We start from the raw sequence: 18,325 nt of genomic DNA on the forward strand, positions 1-18,325 counted from the left end.
AACGTGCACACACACACGCGCACACACACACACACGTCACCCCTTCTGTCTCTGAGCAGCTCTTAAACTGCGGGGGTTTACCTTTCATTGTGCTCCAAGACATCTGACACTTGCACTGATCCACCAAACAAAGACGAGGTAATTGTGTGTCTGTGTGGGTGTGTGTCTGTGTGTGTGTGTGGCTTTTATCAAGTTGTGGGGGCCAATTTCTTACGGGTATAATATGCATGTTCATTTTGCAGCTCTTTCAGGACACCAGAAATACATGAGCCAGTAACAGAAATCTATCCAGTTTGCCTGGATAGATTTTAGTGTGCCTCCAATGATGGAACAGTGTATGTGGAAGAGAACGATGGTAACAGGCCTCACAGCTGCACATCTCCCAGATTTGAGAGCAGCCATCACACTGTAATTATCAAAATGCTAAGTTAGCTCTATTAGCGCTATTTTTAGAAAATGGCAGCTGATTCAGAATCTGACAGTTCTTTTTTCAATGAATCAATTCATCGATTGGTCTATAGAGCAAAGAAAGTAGTTTTAACAGTGTTTGTTTTCTTTTGGAGTATTAGGTTTTTGTTAAAAGCAAAAAAGAACCATGGATTTAGAAACTGTGGAATGTTTGGTATATAATTGTTTTGTCAATTAATTCAGTTAAGCTCTAAATCAAATGTATTTTACATGTGCTGCTGTTAGCTCCTGTTTATGTGCATTCATTCTTTCACACATTCTGTCTGCAGTTCGTACTTCTTTTAGTTAATTAATAAATGATCAACTTCTTGTTTAATTGGCATACATCTTTCTACATGCTGTAGGATGTTTTGTTCAAATGTAAATAAATCTGTTAAACTCAATGAAATCTGATCTCTATGTGCAACAACAGAAGTGTCCCCAAAAACCCTTTCTCCTGTGCTTGAACTTCATCCTAATATTTAGTAGAAAAGGGTAAAAGGTTGTATAGTATATATATAGTATAGTTGTATAGAGCAGGACAAAAATGAGCAAAGATGAGAAACTTGAACAGAGCAGCTTTTGTATTTTCTCCAAAGCGTTGGCAGAGACTGAAACGCAGGTCACAGGAACGCTTACAGGGGGTCAACAAAATCACCCAGGAGGCAGTTATTGGTCGTTATTCTGTCTATGGGACAGCGCCGAGTTTCTTAAAGACATCACAGAGATTATTTTGGTGTCTCCATTGTTTTCCTACAGTGTGCCCGCTGCTTCACCCAAGATCTGGCCCTCACATAACCCCTGGCACACATGAACAGTTGCTTACTCAGACACAGGCTTGTGATAGGTTAGGGTCAAAGGCAGGGTATGACACACACATACACACACACACACCAGAGTCCTACCAATTTCTGTCAATTTAGGGTTTTTATAATGACGGAATAAGGGGCTCTTTGAGGTAGCAGAGATCACTGAGGCCTGATAGAAGGGGCCATCCCAATTAAGCTGCGCCTTCTTCAGCAGGCGCACAACAACACCCTCTTAGACTCCCAGATGCACCGGACAGCACTCTTACAGTGTGTGTGTGTGTGTGTGTGTGTGTGTGTAGGCTAAGCCACTGTCCCTCCTCCTCCTCCTCCTCCTCCTCCTCCTCCTCCTCCTCCTCCTCCTCCTCCTCTCATTGGGACAAATTGTCTGTATAGTTGCTAACAGAGGACAGAGAAGACACACATGCACACACACAGAGGTTTTATTCATCCATCTGTTTACCTAAACATACCCATTGCCATCCCTCTACTGTGCTGATAAGAGCGCAGACAGGCCTGGTTTATTGGAGTCATTTCCAAGTCAACACAGCTCTGTGTATCAGGTCCATCTGAATGAGACAGCAGCCTTCATCTGAGGATATCACAGTTTGCATTTTAGCCGTTTGGGCATTGTTCTCATCCAGCAAAACTAATCAAGGGGGCAGCAGGGGAATACATTAAGCCTCAATTCGTGGGACCTTCACATTGCAAGCAAGCAAGTGTAACGAGAGGCCAAGTCACTGCAAAAAAATAATAAAACAAACACCACATCGCTGTAGATCCTGCAACTGAACACATTCACACCAAAGAGAAATGAGAAAAGCTAATTAACACAGAGATACACGCAGACGTTAAACATGAGCAAAACACTGACAGGAAACATGATTTGGGTACACCAGTGACACTAAGGTGAAGTTAGTGTCCACCACTAGCTTTCATTTCATGTGTCTGCACCCTGAGCTACAGCCAGCAAAGACAAACTAAACATTTGCCTGTTTTATAATAAGCATTAACACAGTGGAACTGAACAGTGTAAGCCTACACTTTATTTTATCTTTTAATACAGTAGAGTTAATTACCCAAGCTGGCATACAAGGATGTTCCTTTATTTCTCTGCCTGTGTATGATTCACCAGCTGATCTGTGCACTGTGTACACAATCAGAGACAAACAATAGAATAGGTACGGCACTTTCAGTGTTACTGTGTATTCTATACAACAAATGTCTGAACGTAGTCATTCTAGTCTGTTTCTTTTTAGGCCTTTTTCATCTGGAGAATATACCACCTTTATACCACCTACATCTGCAGACTGCTAAAATGCAGCACTTCGCAGTTATATTGGCTGTAATCAAAGTTGTGGTTATAATATCAACTTTGAGATGACGCAGTTGAGGGAACGACCAATGGGAGACAAGTTGCCCAAACTGGAAAAAAAAACTTTATTTGACTTTATTAGGGCATAGAACGGGCATAGAACATCGGTTGGACTAACCAACCGATACCGGAAAACATTTGGGGTGGGAAATATACAACAGGTTACCTAGGCAACCAGAAGATGGAAAGTCCCCGAGCAACCTGCTGTCAGCTACAAAGCAGTGGACAAATAAACCGAATCGTGTTTCCATGCTGGTACTAAAAAAATAAATAAATAAATAATAATAGTTTTGTCTGTTTTGTTCGAGAACGAGAAATGAGCTGCCACATAAATTTCTGTACGTGGGCAGCAATTGCATTTTGTCAGTCTGTATCATATTAATTGTTTTCTGTTACCAATCAGAAGTGAACGACATATCGGTTAACTTCATTTTCAATAGTGCCTGTTGAAAAGTTGTTGCAGAGTCACCTATGCTCGTCACCACGTCTAAAGCAGTTCTTCCATCAATATTTTCAGGTTGCGATACCAGAAGACGTCAACCTAGATATCTAATTCTAAATCGGAGGAATGGCTGTCCATGAGCAAAGTGGATGTTATTTCACAAAGCTCTGACTAACACGTCAAAAGAAAACATAGTAAAATACTCTCTGTACATAACACTCTACTCTAAAACTAGCCATCCATAGTCAGTCAACTGCTATGGCTGAAGACAGCACAGAGAGGAGGAAGTAGTCATCACATGTACTTGACACCAGTGTCTAGATAGCAACTATTATTAGTCCCAACAAACCACTCAGCGTTTCCTTCTTTAACTGGAGTCTCAAACTCCACATGTACCAGAGAAACTGGTGCAGGGTGTGCTAAAAAACAAAAACAGACCACGCACGGCTCTCTATGACATGACTACAACCACTGATATTTGGTTACACATATATTTACATTGTGAGAAAGTGTCAGTTATCAAGGCTGCAGCAGACACATCCTCATCACAGAGCAGAACACTATATGGGACACTGAACAAATGTGAGGCAGAAATCTGATTACTGAGTTATAAATTTACAGAAGCAATTAATGAGTAAAGATGCTTTGCCTCCACCGTGTTACACATCAGTTTGATAACAAACAGGCAGTGACCTTATTAGCCTTAAAGTAAAGTACATTAAACACTGTTTACCAAGTACTTTAAAAGTGTTGTCCTCAGTGGGTCAGTATAAACACAACTGGTCTTTAGAAGCCATGTCAGCACAGTAACTACAGCATGACGCCACATATCAGTTTAAACATGTCTCAAAAAAATCTAACGATACGAACTGTATCTCACGGGGCTCTAACCTGCTACACTTCATTGTTCTCTATAGACAGTGAAGCAAGACAGATGCTGTGCTGTTATTTCTGACCCCAGAAATGTAACACCACATCACAGTGGCAGCAACTGTGATATTGAGCCAAAATGAATTTCCTTGTCCACGTCTCTGTGGCCGAAGATTAGAAAAACATTCTCCATCCGTCTAAAACAAGTCTGTTAAGCATCCACAACATCCTTCTCTTTTCAGAGGGATTTCAGTGCAAGTAATATTCATTAGCTCCAACATTAGCCACCAGTGTATAAATGGTTTTGCTTTAATATAGCGCTTTCCTATCTACTGGACTACAACATGAAGTGGAAAAAGAAGCTATACAAACAAGCAACTGGCGACATGTGGTGAGGTTCTGCTGTGTCTTGTCTCCTGAGGCCTTTCCAGCCATCCACTGGTATCCGCCTCTCCTTAGGTGTGGCTGATCAGGACAATTAAACCCAAGAAAATTATTTACAAACCCAAACACAGTTACACTGCCACCGCAAGGCCAGCGCGGGTACAGAGGCATGTAACCAGTACACAACAGAATGGCAGAGAAATCACACAGAACAGTGCCGACACACACCAGCACAAGTACAACAGCTCACAACAGTGTAGTCCACTCAGGTAGGCTACAATGTAGGCACTGCAGAGATCTGTTGCATAAATATAAACCAAGCCTTAGTCAACCACATCTCTATGAAAAGCCTCTTCCATCCTGTGGATTTTATCATGTCTTGCGCATCCTGTAGCAGAGCACTTAATGCTTTGTTCACACTATGAGCAACAAATTTACTAAACTGCGAAACGTGGCCCGCCAGAGATGAAATGTTGCTCAAATGCTCATTTACATTGTTATGTTATCACCTGTTTAAAAATGTATGTTACATACTGATGGTGATAATCCTTTAAGAGCTGAACCAAAAAAAAAGAAGTTAAGACATGCTCTGCCTTGAATTGTTAAGATAAGACAAGATAATCCTCTATTTGTCCCACAGTGGGGGGAAGCATCAGTTTGAATCTTGCCATGTTTAATTGAAAATAAAGTTTTGGGCTTTTGTTTTAGGCTGATGCTTTTTCACCAGTAGTCTGAGCAAGGGCAGCGGCTGCTGTAATGATACAACAAACACAAAATCGTTTAATCATCCCCATACTGGCAGGTAAACCCGTATTTGGGAATGTATAAACCAACATTGTGATTTATATACTACTGTGTCCATTTGGCCTTGCACATGTGAGATAAAACACATGTCCCCTAAAATGACAGCACAAAACTGCAATCTGTACTGGTAACATGGATTACACAATTGCAAAATAGTATGCTGAAGCAAATCACGGTTCCCCCTCTTCACTAAGATTCTGAGGGATAGAGAAGATCAGGACGCCTAACAGAGGGGGAGATCGTCTCAAGAAACTGTCCCAGAGAGAAATGTTTTGGATCAACACAATCAATACCATGACACCAAACGGACTAAATGACTACTTCTATTCAAGATGTTGTTTAAATTAGTAGTGACTCTCTGTAACCTTGTCAAAAGTAGTTTAGAATGTGACTACCATATGGTACTTATAACCTGAATCATAGGATAAAGAAAGTGATTGGTCTCCTAATGATTGGGTCTAACCATCAACTGTGCATTAACTCTGCCCTAATTTATAATAACAGTTAACTAAACAGAACCTATACAGATTACTGAGGAAGGATATGTGCCGAAAACGCAAACAAAGGTGTGTTTTGTGAAGTGAGCCAAATAAAAAATTGACATATGAGTATTCTTCTTGTAATTTATGTATTACATATGAGTACTGCAGCAACACAACTTTGGTCGGGTTAGATGCATGTTGTGTGTGTATGAATTATTTAATTTTGCAAGGTGTCCATGAAGTTTGTGATCAAATGTTACATTTTATGACACCTTGACATTATTTCATTACAAGGTTCATTTAAACAAAATCCTACTTATTAATCAAAAAAACCCACACAGTGGAGATTTCGCAGATATATCGATCGGGCACACACAGATGGGTCTGATAGCTGTATGCATATTACAGTATGTTACCTTAATAAGTGCTGTACATGTGCCTCAGGGCAAGTGTCTCTGCCAAGTCTCAAACCAAGACTCCCAGCAGCAAGATGGAGGCTATAGTACTAATTAAGCTAATTAAAAAGTCCCCTATTGAATTAATTGAAGGATAGTTTTTTCCACCAGGAGTTAACTTTTTTTTTTCTAGCAGTGCAAAGAAACAGAAGAACTAAAGTGAGCATGATGAAATGTAGCAAAGGCCCAAAACTGGATATACAAATCCCTTTATACAGCAGAGGGACCGGAAACATCAACATAAAGGCCTTGTAGCTTTAATTTCATTATATAGTAAGTTATAAAAGGACCAATAGATATATCAATGCTTTTGATCCCTTTACAGTATTAGTGTATTATGGAGAACTGGATACCAGGTAACAGGCTGTCACCTCAATCATTTGAATGAAAAAGCTTCTAAGTGGCACATATGGCTTGACAAGGATTCACCAAGAGGTTACCTGATGTTCCACATGCTTCTACAGTTTTGGGCCCATTGAGCATGTTAATTAGTGAGCTTCTCAGTCAAGTCAACAGAGGATATACTGAGCCAGGTGACTTGGTGTTGGCTCAAAGCACAAAGGAATAGAATAAAACAAAACAATGATAAGGCTCATGTAGACTTTTCAAGTACCCATTAGCCTGAATGGATCAATAAAATTAGTAATTTCACCGTGATTTTAGTACTCAAAAGTATTTATCATTTCAAAGCTGCTTCTTCTCCGATGTGTGGATAAGTGTGTGGATAAGTGTCTAGGCCAGGTTCCTGATGTCTTCATATTGTTTGGTAGCTATGGTTAGCTGCTGAGCGGGCCATATAAGCCAGCAGCGTTAGGTTAGCTTATGTTTCATAATGATTGAATTATCCTCTGCTGCTCTGTGGGCCTGCAAGCCAGCAGCATTTACTTAGTTTACTTAGATTTTAGGTTAAGCTAGCCAGTAGCATTTTGGTTAGCTTATATTTCACAAGGTTTGAGTTAGCGTCAGCTGCTGAGCGGGACATACAAGCCAGCAGCATTTACTTAGTTTATTTAGATTGTAGGTTAAGCGTCATATTATATGACTGTAGGTTTGTTAGGATTTCTCAGCTGGACAGGGCCTCTAAATGTGTTTTGCCTGGGATTTTGGCACAAGGGACTGTTACATCTAATCCTGTGTATTAATGAATTGGGGCCAGTGCATTACGTGAAAAATGCAGAAGTCATGTCGTTTGGCCACTTCGCCACCAAAATCAACACAAGGCCCAGCACCATTCTCGTTTCGGGAGAACGTGAGTGTCAACATAAAGCCGAAGTACTGTTGCCACGGCCACCTCCAGTGTCGCATGCTCTGAACCAGAACCCTGATAAAACTGCTGAGCTGAAATGTTAGAGCTGTCTTGTTCAAACATTTTAATTTACACTTGTCTCTGCACTGCAGTCCTTGCCTCAGGAAGTTCTCCTGTGAATGGCGCCAGACCACAGAGCACATTCAACCTCAGTGACACCTGGTGTTGCCAGCTGCTCCTTATACCTGGTAGGAGATCGAATAGAGGGAAATAACACTTCAGGCTTCAAGGCCACATCTCCTGTATAGGGACCTCAAAGCAGTTGGAAGTTACAAGAGAAGTGACAAAGAGGAGTGATCTCGATAACAAAGAGGAGTGATCTCGACAGCAGCCACCACCAAATATTACCACCTTATCTTAACTGGAACGCACAACAACATCAACATAGTATTCATTGCATCTGGGAATCAAATCAATAGGAGGTAACAATTACATTCGTTCTGAATTAATCTGCCTAGTTTCTGCCATAAAAGTTGACTCTACTATCAAATTGTCAGATTTGTCTTATAATTCAAGTCGGAACAGGTTAATGTTTTCACAAGGCCGATTAAAAAAATTTGAAGTACAGCTGATTAAACTATTTAAAAAAAAATCAGCCCACAAAAACTGGAAGCCTTCAAGCCACAAGCACCTCAGAGCTTCATTGGTCCATTTTCTACTCAACAGTTTGTGGCACTTTTCACATGTACAACCAAATGTAACGCTATAAACTGCTGAGCCGGAGTAAAAAAATATGTAAACCATACAGTGAGGAACGTCTGTTCAACAGGAAAAAACAGCTCCAAATAAACATGTTAACACTTGATTTAATCATTGCTCCCTGGCTGGAATAAATCCATTCTTTCTGATCATGTGTGGCCCACATGGGGCAAAGGTCAGGTGATGCAATGGGTTTTCAAAAGGCACAGAAACTGGAGTTAGAGAAACAACCAGTTAGGCAAACAAGTGCTTGAAAAGAGGAATGCATCTGGAACTGATGTAGACATCAACGTGGGAAGTGTGGCTCTATCCTGGTCACCAAGTTCTATTCAATGAACGCAATGTTGTCAATCAAAATGAGAAAATAACTTCTTCTATTATATTTCAGGCAAATTTGACGCTCCGCAGCGGTAAGAGCCACTTTGTCAAAGGTGATCTGGGGCATGTAAACACATATATCTCATCAGATCATTTTATTTAGCTTCCATGTAAACATTTAAGTTACTATCTCTAATAAGTCGACTCCAAGACCGTCTGATATAGTCTCTGTCTGCTCCCTTGCTCTTGGTCAGTCAGCAGATTTTAAGAACTAGTTCTGAGAGACTATAACCCAAGCCTTTAAAGATTGTTATTGAGGCTTGCTGTGCTTAATTCAGTATTTCTAAAGGGCTTTTTTTACAATGACAGAGAAAACAAACAGAAACTGAAAAGAAAATTGTAAAACACAGTACCATATACTAAAGACACTGGAATTTCTGTTTGACTGTGACAAGGAGCAGTGATTACAAACAAGAAGGCGGAATAAATTTGCATCTGTCTCTACATCAGCCTTGTGATACTGAGCATCTTTCTCTTCTGTGAACTTACAACAAGCTCTGATGTCCTTCCCTAAAAAAGACTAATAATTCATACAGACAGAGACAGAGAGAGAGAGAGAGAGAGAGAGAGAGAGAGAGAGAGAGAGAGAGAGAGAGAGAGAGAGAGAGAGAGAGAGAGAGAGATTAAGTATTGAACATTTTCGCCTCCAGATCATTCATCCGAGAAAAGCTCTTCATCTCACACACACGGATGTGTACACACACACACACACTATCTGTGTATCAGTGTCAGTGTATAAACACAATTGAGGTCTGATCAGCTGTTGCTGCAGTCAGGTCATACCCCTCTCAGCAGGACGCAGACACAGAGAAAGCAGGATGCTGATTTGAGCCATAATCACAGCATTAAGATCCCGTGCAGCTTGACACATCCAGGCGCGCGTCTCTCACCTCACTCAACAGGTAGGACGCAACACACAAACAGGACAAGATGTTTCGCCTGAACAGGGAAACTGAGATTTAAAACCCACTGTCAGCTCTGAAAAACATCAGCTGCTGCTGTCATTTGCTGTCATCTGATGTTTATTTCCTGAGTTGCTAAAGACGTGGAGCCCAAACTGCTTTCTAAGTTAAGTTTTAACAGGAAAACTAAAGAATAACTGTCATGTTGCTCAGCGTGCTCCTGAACTGCTCTGTTGGTGGTTAAAAACCCATTAATGAGCCTCGCTTTGCGCTGGCTGACATGTACCTCCATTATCATAAATGCAAACACTGCACGGCTGGAAATACTCACTAGGGCATCTATTGTGGTTGAATCCACTGCTAAAAATAGAGCCAAAACAAAAGCTCTCAGTTGTTTCAGGAAATTTTTAAATAATTTCACAAACCATATAACTGAGACAACGATTGTTTGGGTTAGACTTGCTTCTAAAGATTTATGCTTAATAGTCTTGGATGACCGCAGACAGGATAAGGAAGCAGTGAGAGGAAGATTGAATCACTCTTGGTCAGATATTTTCATATGACTAGCTCATGAAACATACAAAATAATAAAGGCCTTATGGTGAAGTACAATAAATATGATTTATTTAGCCCAATATAATTAACTTGGGGCTTCACAATCACAGAGCACAACAACAAACCTTACAGCGTATGTTTAGGTGTCTTGCTCTAATGCATTTCTGCAAAGGCTTTGGAGAAAATGAAGACATATATTAATTTGCTCCCACATGCATCTGGGGTTTGAAGTATACAACTTAGAGTCAGAAGAAGTGCATTTTCTTCCTACAGGTCATTCTATGCCTTTAAGGTCAAAATCAAGAATCTAAATGAAGATCATGATGCAGTGGAATAGTATATTATACAAATATATATAATATATATGAACCTGTCCTATAAAAACACTGCCCTGTTTTGCTGCTGATTGTAAAACTGTTACTGATGCAAACACACCTCACTAGACGTCTATATTTACATCAGATGTATCATCCCAGTATGAGGCGACTTGTTGCTGGCACTGAAAGCAATCCAGCTTCCAAACATAGCAGGCTAATAGCATCCAGACATAGAGACAGGCAGGTGGTTACAAAACACCCTTGAATCAGTATAGCTATGAGGCTCTAAACACATTTATTCTTTTGATCGTTTATTTCAGCAATTGGAAGTGAGATGTAAAATGCTAGTGGGGTTTTGTTTTAGAAGGATTCAGATTATCAAAAGTGATATGGATAAAGCTAAATCTCTGGTTGAACTCATGGCCTTTATTATTGGGCCTGTTTTGCCGCATCTGGGCCAGGACGGTTTGCCATTATCAATGGACCAATGAATGCTGAATTATACCAGTGAATTCTGAAAGAAAATGTCAGGAGCTCTGTCAATGAGCTGAATCTTAAGAGAAACTGGGTCATGGAACAATATAACAACCCCAAACACACAAGTTGTTCTACAGAAGGATGAAGAACAAAACTGATGTTTTGGAATGGCCAAGTGAAAGTCCTGGCCTTAATCCAATAGAAATGTTGTGGAAAGACCTGAAACAAGCAGTTTATGTGATGAAACCCACTAACATGTCACAGCTGAAGCAGTTCTATACTGAGGAATGGGCTAAAATATGTCCAAGCCGCTGTAGATACTGAAAACAAGGGTTTTTATGTTCTCATTCGTCTTATTGGGTTCTTTCTGTCTACTTTCAGGACTGGTGTGAAAAACCTGTGTAAGTAGAAATGTAGATTTGAATGAGTGCAAAAACTTTTTAAGCAGCACTTGAACAACAAAAGTCTTACAGAGAGAAAAAGGGGATCATTTTTACATAATCACTTACGTTCTTTCCATTTTTTGGAATATAATCTAGAAAATATCTGAAAAATAAACCTGGAAAATGTATTTAGTCTATACAGGTAACAACATCTGGGATTTAACCTGTTCAGACATATGTACTGTCCCACAGTAAAAAAAAAATAATAATAATAATAATTATTATATCTAATATCTATTTTAATTCATAGCTACCTTTCTTGCCAAGACTCTAGACCTTGTTATCTGGAATAACCTGTAGATAATGAAAGAACGTACAGATTAAACAATCTGCATTTCGGATTACCACTAGTGCCGTTAATAAGAATAGTATTTTCATATTTAAATCTACACCAAGTTGTAACCAAAAGATTATTATTTCATGTAAATGAAGACTGACTCACACTTTGTCTTCTTTCTACCATCAGCCTAGGTATGTTCACAGACATCCACACACAGTACGTTCACGTGAAAAAAGAAGGGATCTCTCCTCTCCTCTCCTCTCCTCTCCTCTCCCTCTCTCTCACCGTACTCTAAACAGCTGAATCCTCAGATACTGAACAGACTCAACAGAAACACCGAGAGACAAGAGCGAGTGAGGAGGGAGGATTACTGAAGATAAACTCTCTGTGAGGATTCCCAGTCCTGCCAGCAATACTCCTGATGTTAATCTGAATATGAAACGATACGGGACGGGGTGAATTGAGCTGAGCGGTAACCATGCCAACCAGCACCTCAAATCCTTCTTTCATCTCCTTGACTCTCCTGCATTGCATCAACCTGTCTGTTTATCAAGTTGAACAACACAATTACAAAACAATATTTAAACAAAGCTCTCCACTGATGCAACATCCGAGCCGAATCTCCAGTCTGTTTGAGACTCCAGCACTACATTCAATTAGTGGTTAGATTACAGGTGCACTGGACTGAATCATTTCTATTAGCTCCCTCTTTTCTTTTCATTCATATTTTTGCGTCATCCCACTCCACTGCACTCGACTGTCAACAAGTGCTGTCTCCTCGGAAAATTACTTAGCATGAAGGTCAGGGTCACCCCTCACTATCCACACACATTAACACACAATAAAGAGTAAAACGTAGAAGGTTTGAGTCCTTCTGTGTAAAATATCTGAACAGTGTTTACCAGCCCACCTCTGAAAAATGTAGAACATATATATTTATTAGAAATATAAGAAAATGCATGATAAACACCACAATGTGTCGCAAAAAAACATTGCCTGTATTTTCATACAAATGAACGTTCACCAGTATATCAATACTTCTGACTGCTCATACTACCATTTGTACATAAAAGATGTGGAGAACAGTCGGTATGCTTACATTAGTAAATCATTGTATTACATTAAACCACACATTGATGTGTCCATCAAGTTTTTGCACCCAATACATTTTTTTTTTAAAAAAAAACAACTTTTTTGTATGTTTTATAAGTAACACATTCTCCCCTGGTGACTCATAATGGCTTTCATTATCTTACTTATATTCTCCTAGATCAAGGTCACTGTGCAACTGTATTAAGTACAATACGCTTTAAAATCAGTCCTAAATACCTGGGGGGAAAAAAACAGCCTCCAATTTATTCCTTAATGATTTGCACTTCAGTCAAAACAGTGGAGCCCTTCTCTATAGTAAAGAAACCAATTCTGCTTAGACCAGCATTATAAAACTATTCAACAGATGGGGCCTTGAAATATGCTCAATCCAATTCAATAATTTTAAAAACAACTAAAAATGTAGATCCATTAAAAGTGTAACATTCCCAGAGCCATTCACCAGCAGAAGCATCACGTCCTGCGCCCTGCTTCTTCCCCCATGTGCACTGACTTATAAGACCGTGCCCTCACCATCTGCAGAGGGCACACACATTACTGAAGCAAGCCCCTAAAACCTTAATTAATATTCCTAATCATTAATGTAATCATAAATTGCTTCATTCGGGAATTGTCCCGTGTATTAGATATGCAGTATTTGTGCTCGCAAGCTCGTAAGCCAAAAATGGTTTATACCAACAAGCCAACAGACTGCAAGGAGTTACAGGTGGAAGCCCAAGAAAAACTCCACATTTGTAGCAAGAAGGAGAAACACACCTCTAAACATCATGAGAGACGGGTTTCCCCCTTTTCCAAAAGGTGATTGAAATGAAAGAGGGAGGCTGTGTTTGTGCATCCAACAAGTCTGCCACAGATAGAAAACTTGTTTAAAATCCAGTGGCATGTAAACTGGAATATCAGTGAAAATCATCAGCCATGTAAAAACCATGAGGGGACTATTATCATTTTCAAAATACAGGCAAAAAGGAACAATATTTCGTGCATGTAACCGTAGACTGTAACTCTTACACTCTTAAGACACCAAAATCTAGAGTTACAATTAACAATCTTGATTACTGATTCATTTCTTAATTATTTTTATACTGATTGTGAAGAATATACAATGTCATATTATACAGAGAGCACAATTTGAAGTGATCAAAAGACATTCACTTGACTATGATAAACACGGTGAACAGCAGACTTTCACAGACAGATTATTCTGCTAACCTTTTCAGCTCTATCCAAATCTGAAATCACTGAAACAATCACGTGTGTCTACCTTTTCTAGAAGTCTTCACCTCTATCAACAGCCAGTTAAACATTTCACTTTTCTGAAAAGAATTATTTAATTTGCCTTTTTTAAGATGGACAGCTTTTTACAACATACAACATTACAACATACTGTTCACATATTTTTTGACTTTTGCTCTGGTACATCATCTCAATAATGCTAATTATGATCAAGACAACTTCAGGAAACATTTGTTGGTTAATTAATCTTTTCAGTTGTCTAGAGTAAGTTCTTCAATACTTTGTCTTTGGGTTTGATTTTAATTGTTAGTAAATGACCTCTTGTAAAAGTTATAATGACCTAAGCATGACCTGCTGATTAGTCAGATCAGAAGCTGAGGGATGATGAATATAACTGTAGATATCCGGCATGTTTACTTCTTAACCTCCCATCCGCTTCTTTTCATGCCTGTTTTTTAACGCTCTGCAGAATTTCAGCTGTTTACATTCTTATCAAAGACGTGACGTTCAAATTCATTCTGCTGCGGGACAACAAGCTCAAACATCCAGTCAGAGTCATTAACAACTACCTAAACAAGAAGAACAAGGGGCCGTGCAACAGATGGTCCAACTCCACAGCATCAAGTCAGGCTGGGATTACATTTAGAGGCAGAAAATACAGTGACAGCCTAAATCAACAGAGGGAAAGACTGGAGATCTCAACAACCTAGTGTACCTCAGGCAAAGGGGAGTCTGATCACACCAAGTATTACGTTTTTTTAATGCCCAGGTGCTTTACATGACTTTAAGTGGAAATAAAAACTCTTCATGGCATTATACTTCAGAGCATCCTCTAAAAAATGTACATCCAGATTCTAACCATACAATCTGATTTATATTCTGTCATGTTGATAAACTGCTGATGTGCCTTGTTGTTGCTGGGAACAAATCTCCTGATCGATCACTTTTCAGGAATATGTAATCAACTCCAGCATTTGATCAGCAGTAAGATGTACAAATATCAGGTTTCTTTGATGCAGATCTGTTGCATCCTTTCACTGGCATATTTTACAGCATGCTTGGTTGATTATAACTAAATTATTTTGTGGCTAGTGTGACGATTTTTCTTGCAGTAAATGCTAAAAGGATTAATTACAGAAAAAACTAAATGACCATCCTTTACAAACAGAAGCACAACTTTCATACAGACATGTGAGCAGCTCTGTGGGTGTATTATCTACAGGTTAAATAAGCAGTCTACCGGCACAAAAACACTCACGGGCACAGCTCCGTGGAACAGGTGTTAACTGTGGCCGTGGCACCGAGCCAGCGAAAGTTATGTCGCACAGTTTCCGGATGTACACACACAAACATACGCGTCTTATTTCTGTAGGCAAATGAAGCCTGAACGTGGCGGACACACGCGCACATCATGAAAACGGGACAAAAAACACACGCGCACAGCTCAGAGGAAAAGAGGAAGGTGCACTAACCGTCGCCTTGATGGGGACGTACAGCACCGGTCTGTCCGACGAGCCGTTCTTCCCGTCCTGCAGCGTCCCGACCTGGAAGCCCTTCGACTTGACCCAGAATTTAAATTTGGCGTTGATGTGGTTGTTGCTTTTCTCGTGCAGGAACACCCCGTTGCTGTTCTCCTCGTCCCCTTGCAGCAGGGTCTGGAGGATTTTGTTGTACTTGCGCCGGGTCACGGTTTTGGTCTTGCCGGAGTCCCCGTACGTCCGCAGGCACCAGTCCTGAAATTCAGCGAACATCTCCGTCACTCCGCCCGCCGCCTCAGCCGGAACCCCGCCGCTGTAACCGCCGGGGCTCCGGCTCCTGTGCTGGCTCTGGTGGTTGTTGGCGGTGGAGGTGGTCACCGTGTCCCCCATGCTGCTGGCTTTTCTCGTTGTCATGATGAAACGAGGAGAGTCCTGTGTGGGGGAAAAAAAAAAAAAAGACCCACTTTGTTGTCGTCCGTTAAATTTCGGTTGGGATGGGCTAACGAACAGAACCACGGGACAAACGGCGGCTTGCTGCCTTTTTTTCACCAGGGGGCGAAATCAGTCCAAAGCGACCAATCTGGTGACAAAAAAATTCAACCAGTCTTCAGATGTACGCTCTAAAACGACCAGTCCCAACCCTTTAAATTGTCCCCAAGGGAAAAACCTAGCCACAAAGTCCCGTTCGTTTAGTAAATTAACGTCTAAAAATGAACCGTTTGGAGCCCACCTGCTCCTCCTCACTCCTGTCGGCTCTTACGCACCAGTGGATAGAAAAGAGGAAAAGAACAAGCGCTCACCACTGGGATGCCAAAACGACCAAAAAAAAAAGAATAATAATAAATGAACGCGTTTGGATGTAATTTCAGCAACGACAATGAGGCAGAGGAAGGGACCGGGAGGCAAAGAGGGAAGGGGGGCGGACCGGCCGGACGGGCGGGCGGTGCAGATTGGAGCGGAGTGCTCTCCTCAGACACACCTGTTAGCAGCGTGGGTCTGTCGGCCTGTCCCGTGGGGGGTGTCGGTCACCGCCTCCCCTCTTCAACCACCTCCTCTTCCTCCTTAGAGGGAGAAAGGAAAGAAAGGGAGACTCGGCAACCTTCTTTCTTTTAAAAAAAATAAAATAAAAAGACGAGATTAAAAGATTTTCTGGATTGGTTGTCGGGTCTCCATCACCATCGAGCTCAAAAGGTTTACAAATGCTTATTTGCCTGGAAGATAATTTAGCTATTAAAAGACAGAGCGGGATATAACGTCCTATTTCTTTCTGTGCTTCTCTAGCGGGCTGACAGGCTGATGGGAGACCATCAAACACCTGTTTGAGTCCTGCCCGTCCGCTCCTCTCTGTGGCACCGTTAAAGCGCAACGCTACGCCTCATTTCCTCCCTCCTCAAATGAGCCATTAGGTGCGACGCTAACACGATATCGTCCTTCCCCACCGCAGCGGCAGATGCAGTCCTAAATACTCACTAACGCACAGCTGCGACGCGCCGACAGTCCGGAGTGACGACCCGGCCTCAGTTCGCGGGACACGCACGCTGCAGCTCGAGCCTCCAGAAGCAGGAAGTGTCAAAAAATGTATGACCAAAACGCGCAACGCATTGTGGTGTCAAACGGTACATGTCAACAGGGGGTGTAACGGGCTGAAGAGAGGATCCCGTCCAAGCAGGGCGAAATCAGTTGAAGGAGAAAAAGAAAAAGTTAATCAAACTGCAAAAAGGAACAGTCATTTCTTTGCTCCGCTTCAGTTCTACTTTTCTAAGCAGAAAATATTAGATGCATGAACTCAAAGGACCACTTTCAAGATGACATGGACTATGCAAGTCAAATATTCCTGCATTATTTTGTATTTTATTTGTGTGTGTTGTGTATTTTAAATTCTTCTTATTATTCTTATTATCTGCCGTTGAATAAAAGCTCTTTTTGTGTATTTTGGTGTGTTTCTTTCTGCCCTTTCTCCCCTTTTTAACGTATTTTATGAATTCCAAATTTGAAATGATGCTTGACATGTTTCATGTTCTAATTCTTAACCTTCAAGAGTGGAAACTATCTCAACAAATCTCGGCTGTCAAAGGCATCAAACCCACAAACATCCTGGTGTGGTCATGGACTCGGATCACACAAGAGTTAAAATTCTTCTGTCTCAGTAGCTTTTATCTTTAGTAGGTTTTAGAGACATACATTGAGACCAAGAGAGACCGCATGAGGCCCGTTCAGATCTTTGGCTTGTCTTCCTGTTTGTCAGGAAAGTGGTTTTAAATTCTCTACACTGAATGGTTTCAAGCTGCAGCTAATCTCATATCTGCTGCTCTGTTATGAACTCTTTTCTAACCTCTCAGGCGATCTGGGACGCTTCTGCTGACTGTCCAAAGATACAGAACTATAAACTCCCCAAAAAAACAGATTGAGGCTAAATACTTTTTTGGTTGACACTTCTGTCTAACGGAACTGAATCTGTTCCTTTTACTCCTTTGAATCTGTTTTAGTTTAGCTTTTATGTTTCTTTTATTGGCATTTATTGTCATATATTAAGTGCTTCATGTTGGTAAAGGTGATATACAAATAAACCTGCCTTGTCTGTTGTTTTATAACACAATAAACAAATTGGCAACCCAAGATGTGATCATTTCTTTTATTGACAGAACTATTATATGAGACATTTAATGCAAGATTTTATCTCAGAGAGCTCTTTAATTACAGTGAATTCATGCATTTGAGCTAAATTACCTAACCAGATTCTGAGATCCAGAGGTAACTCAAGTTAATGTTTCAGTTGTGGAGGAGTGAGGTTATAGGATCTGACGATCTGGCTTATTTTGTAGCGTTCATCTGATTTGAATTTTCCAGTTTAATTCTTTTTTTAGCTGAAATATATTACTCATAAAACATCTAAACCTTAATAGTTTTTCGAGTCGATTCTTATCTGAGGTGTCCAACAGCCGTGCAGCGTCACAAAAGAGCCCATAACACGCTGCAGAAACAGCAACAGCACATAGAAAAATAAGGAAGCTGGCACTGACCCAGGCAGCTGAAAACACTCCCCCCGACACAGCATCCTCTATCAGCCTTAAAGAGGAACACC

The 18,325-nt window shown here is 40.7% G+C and overlaps 1 protein-coding gene across 1 annotated transcript in view; it reads right to left on the minus strand.

The window, feature by feature from the left end:
* Nucleotides 1-15,657, minus strand: part of LOC311494634 (nucleolar protein 4-like) — a gene marked incomplete at its 5' end in the record, with an annotated part of 134,706 nt that extends 119,049 nt beyond the window's left edge. The window contains one exon of the mRNA XM_084553779.1: nt 15,238-15,657. Within this exon, the coding sequence (XP_084409905.1) occupies nt 15,238-15,657 (420 nt within the window). The remainder of the gene's footprint in view (nt 1-15,237) is intronic.
* Between the last annotated feature and the right edge of the window lie 2,668 nt (nt 15,658-18,325).

Source organism: Chelon labrosus (genome assembly GCF_963514085.1).
Source record: "Chelon labrosus genome assembly, chromosome: 10".
NCBI classification, from domain to species: Eukaryota; Metazoa; Chordata; class Actinopteri; order Mugiliformes; family Mugilidae; genus Chelon; species Chelon labrosus.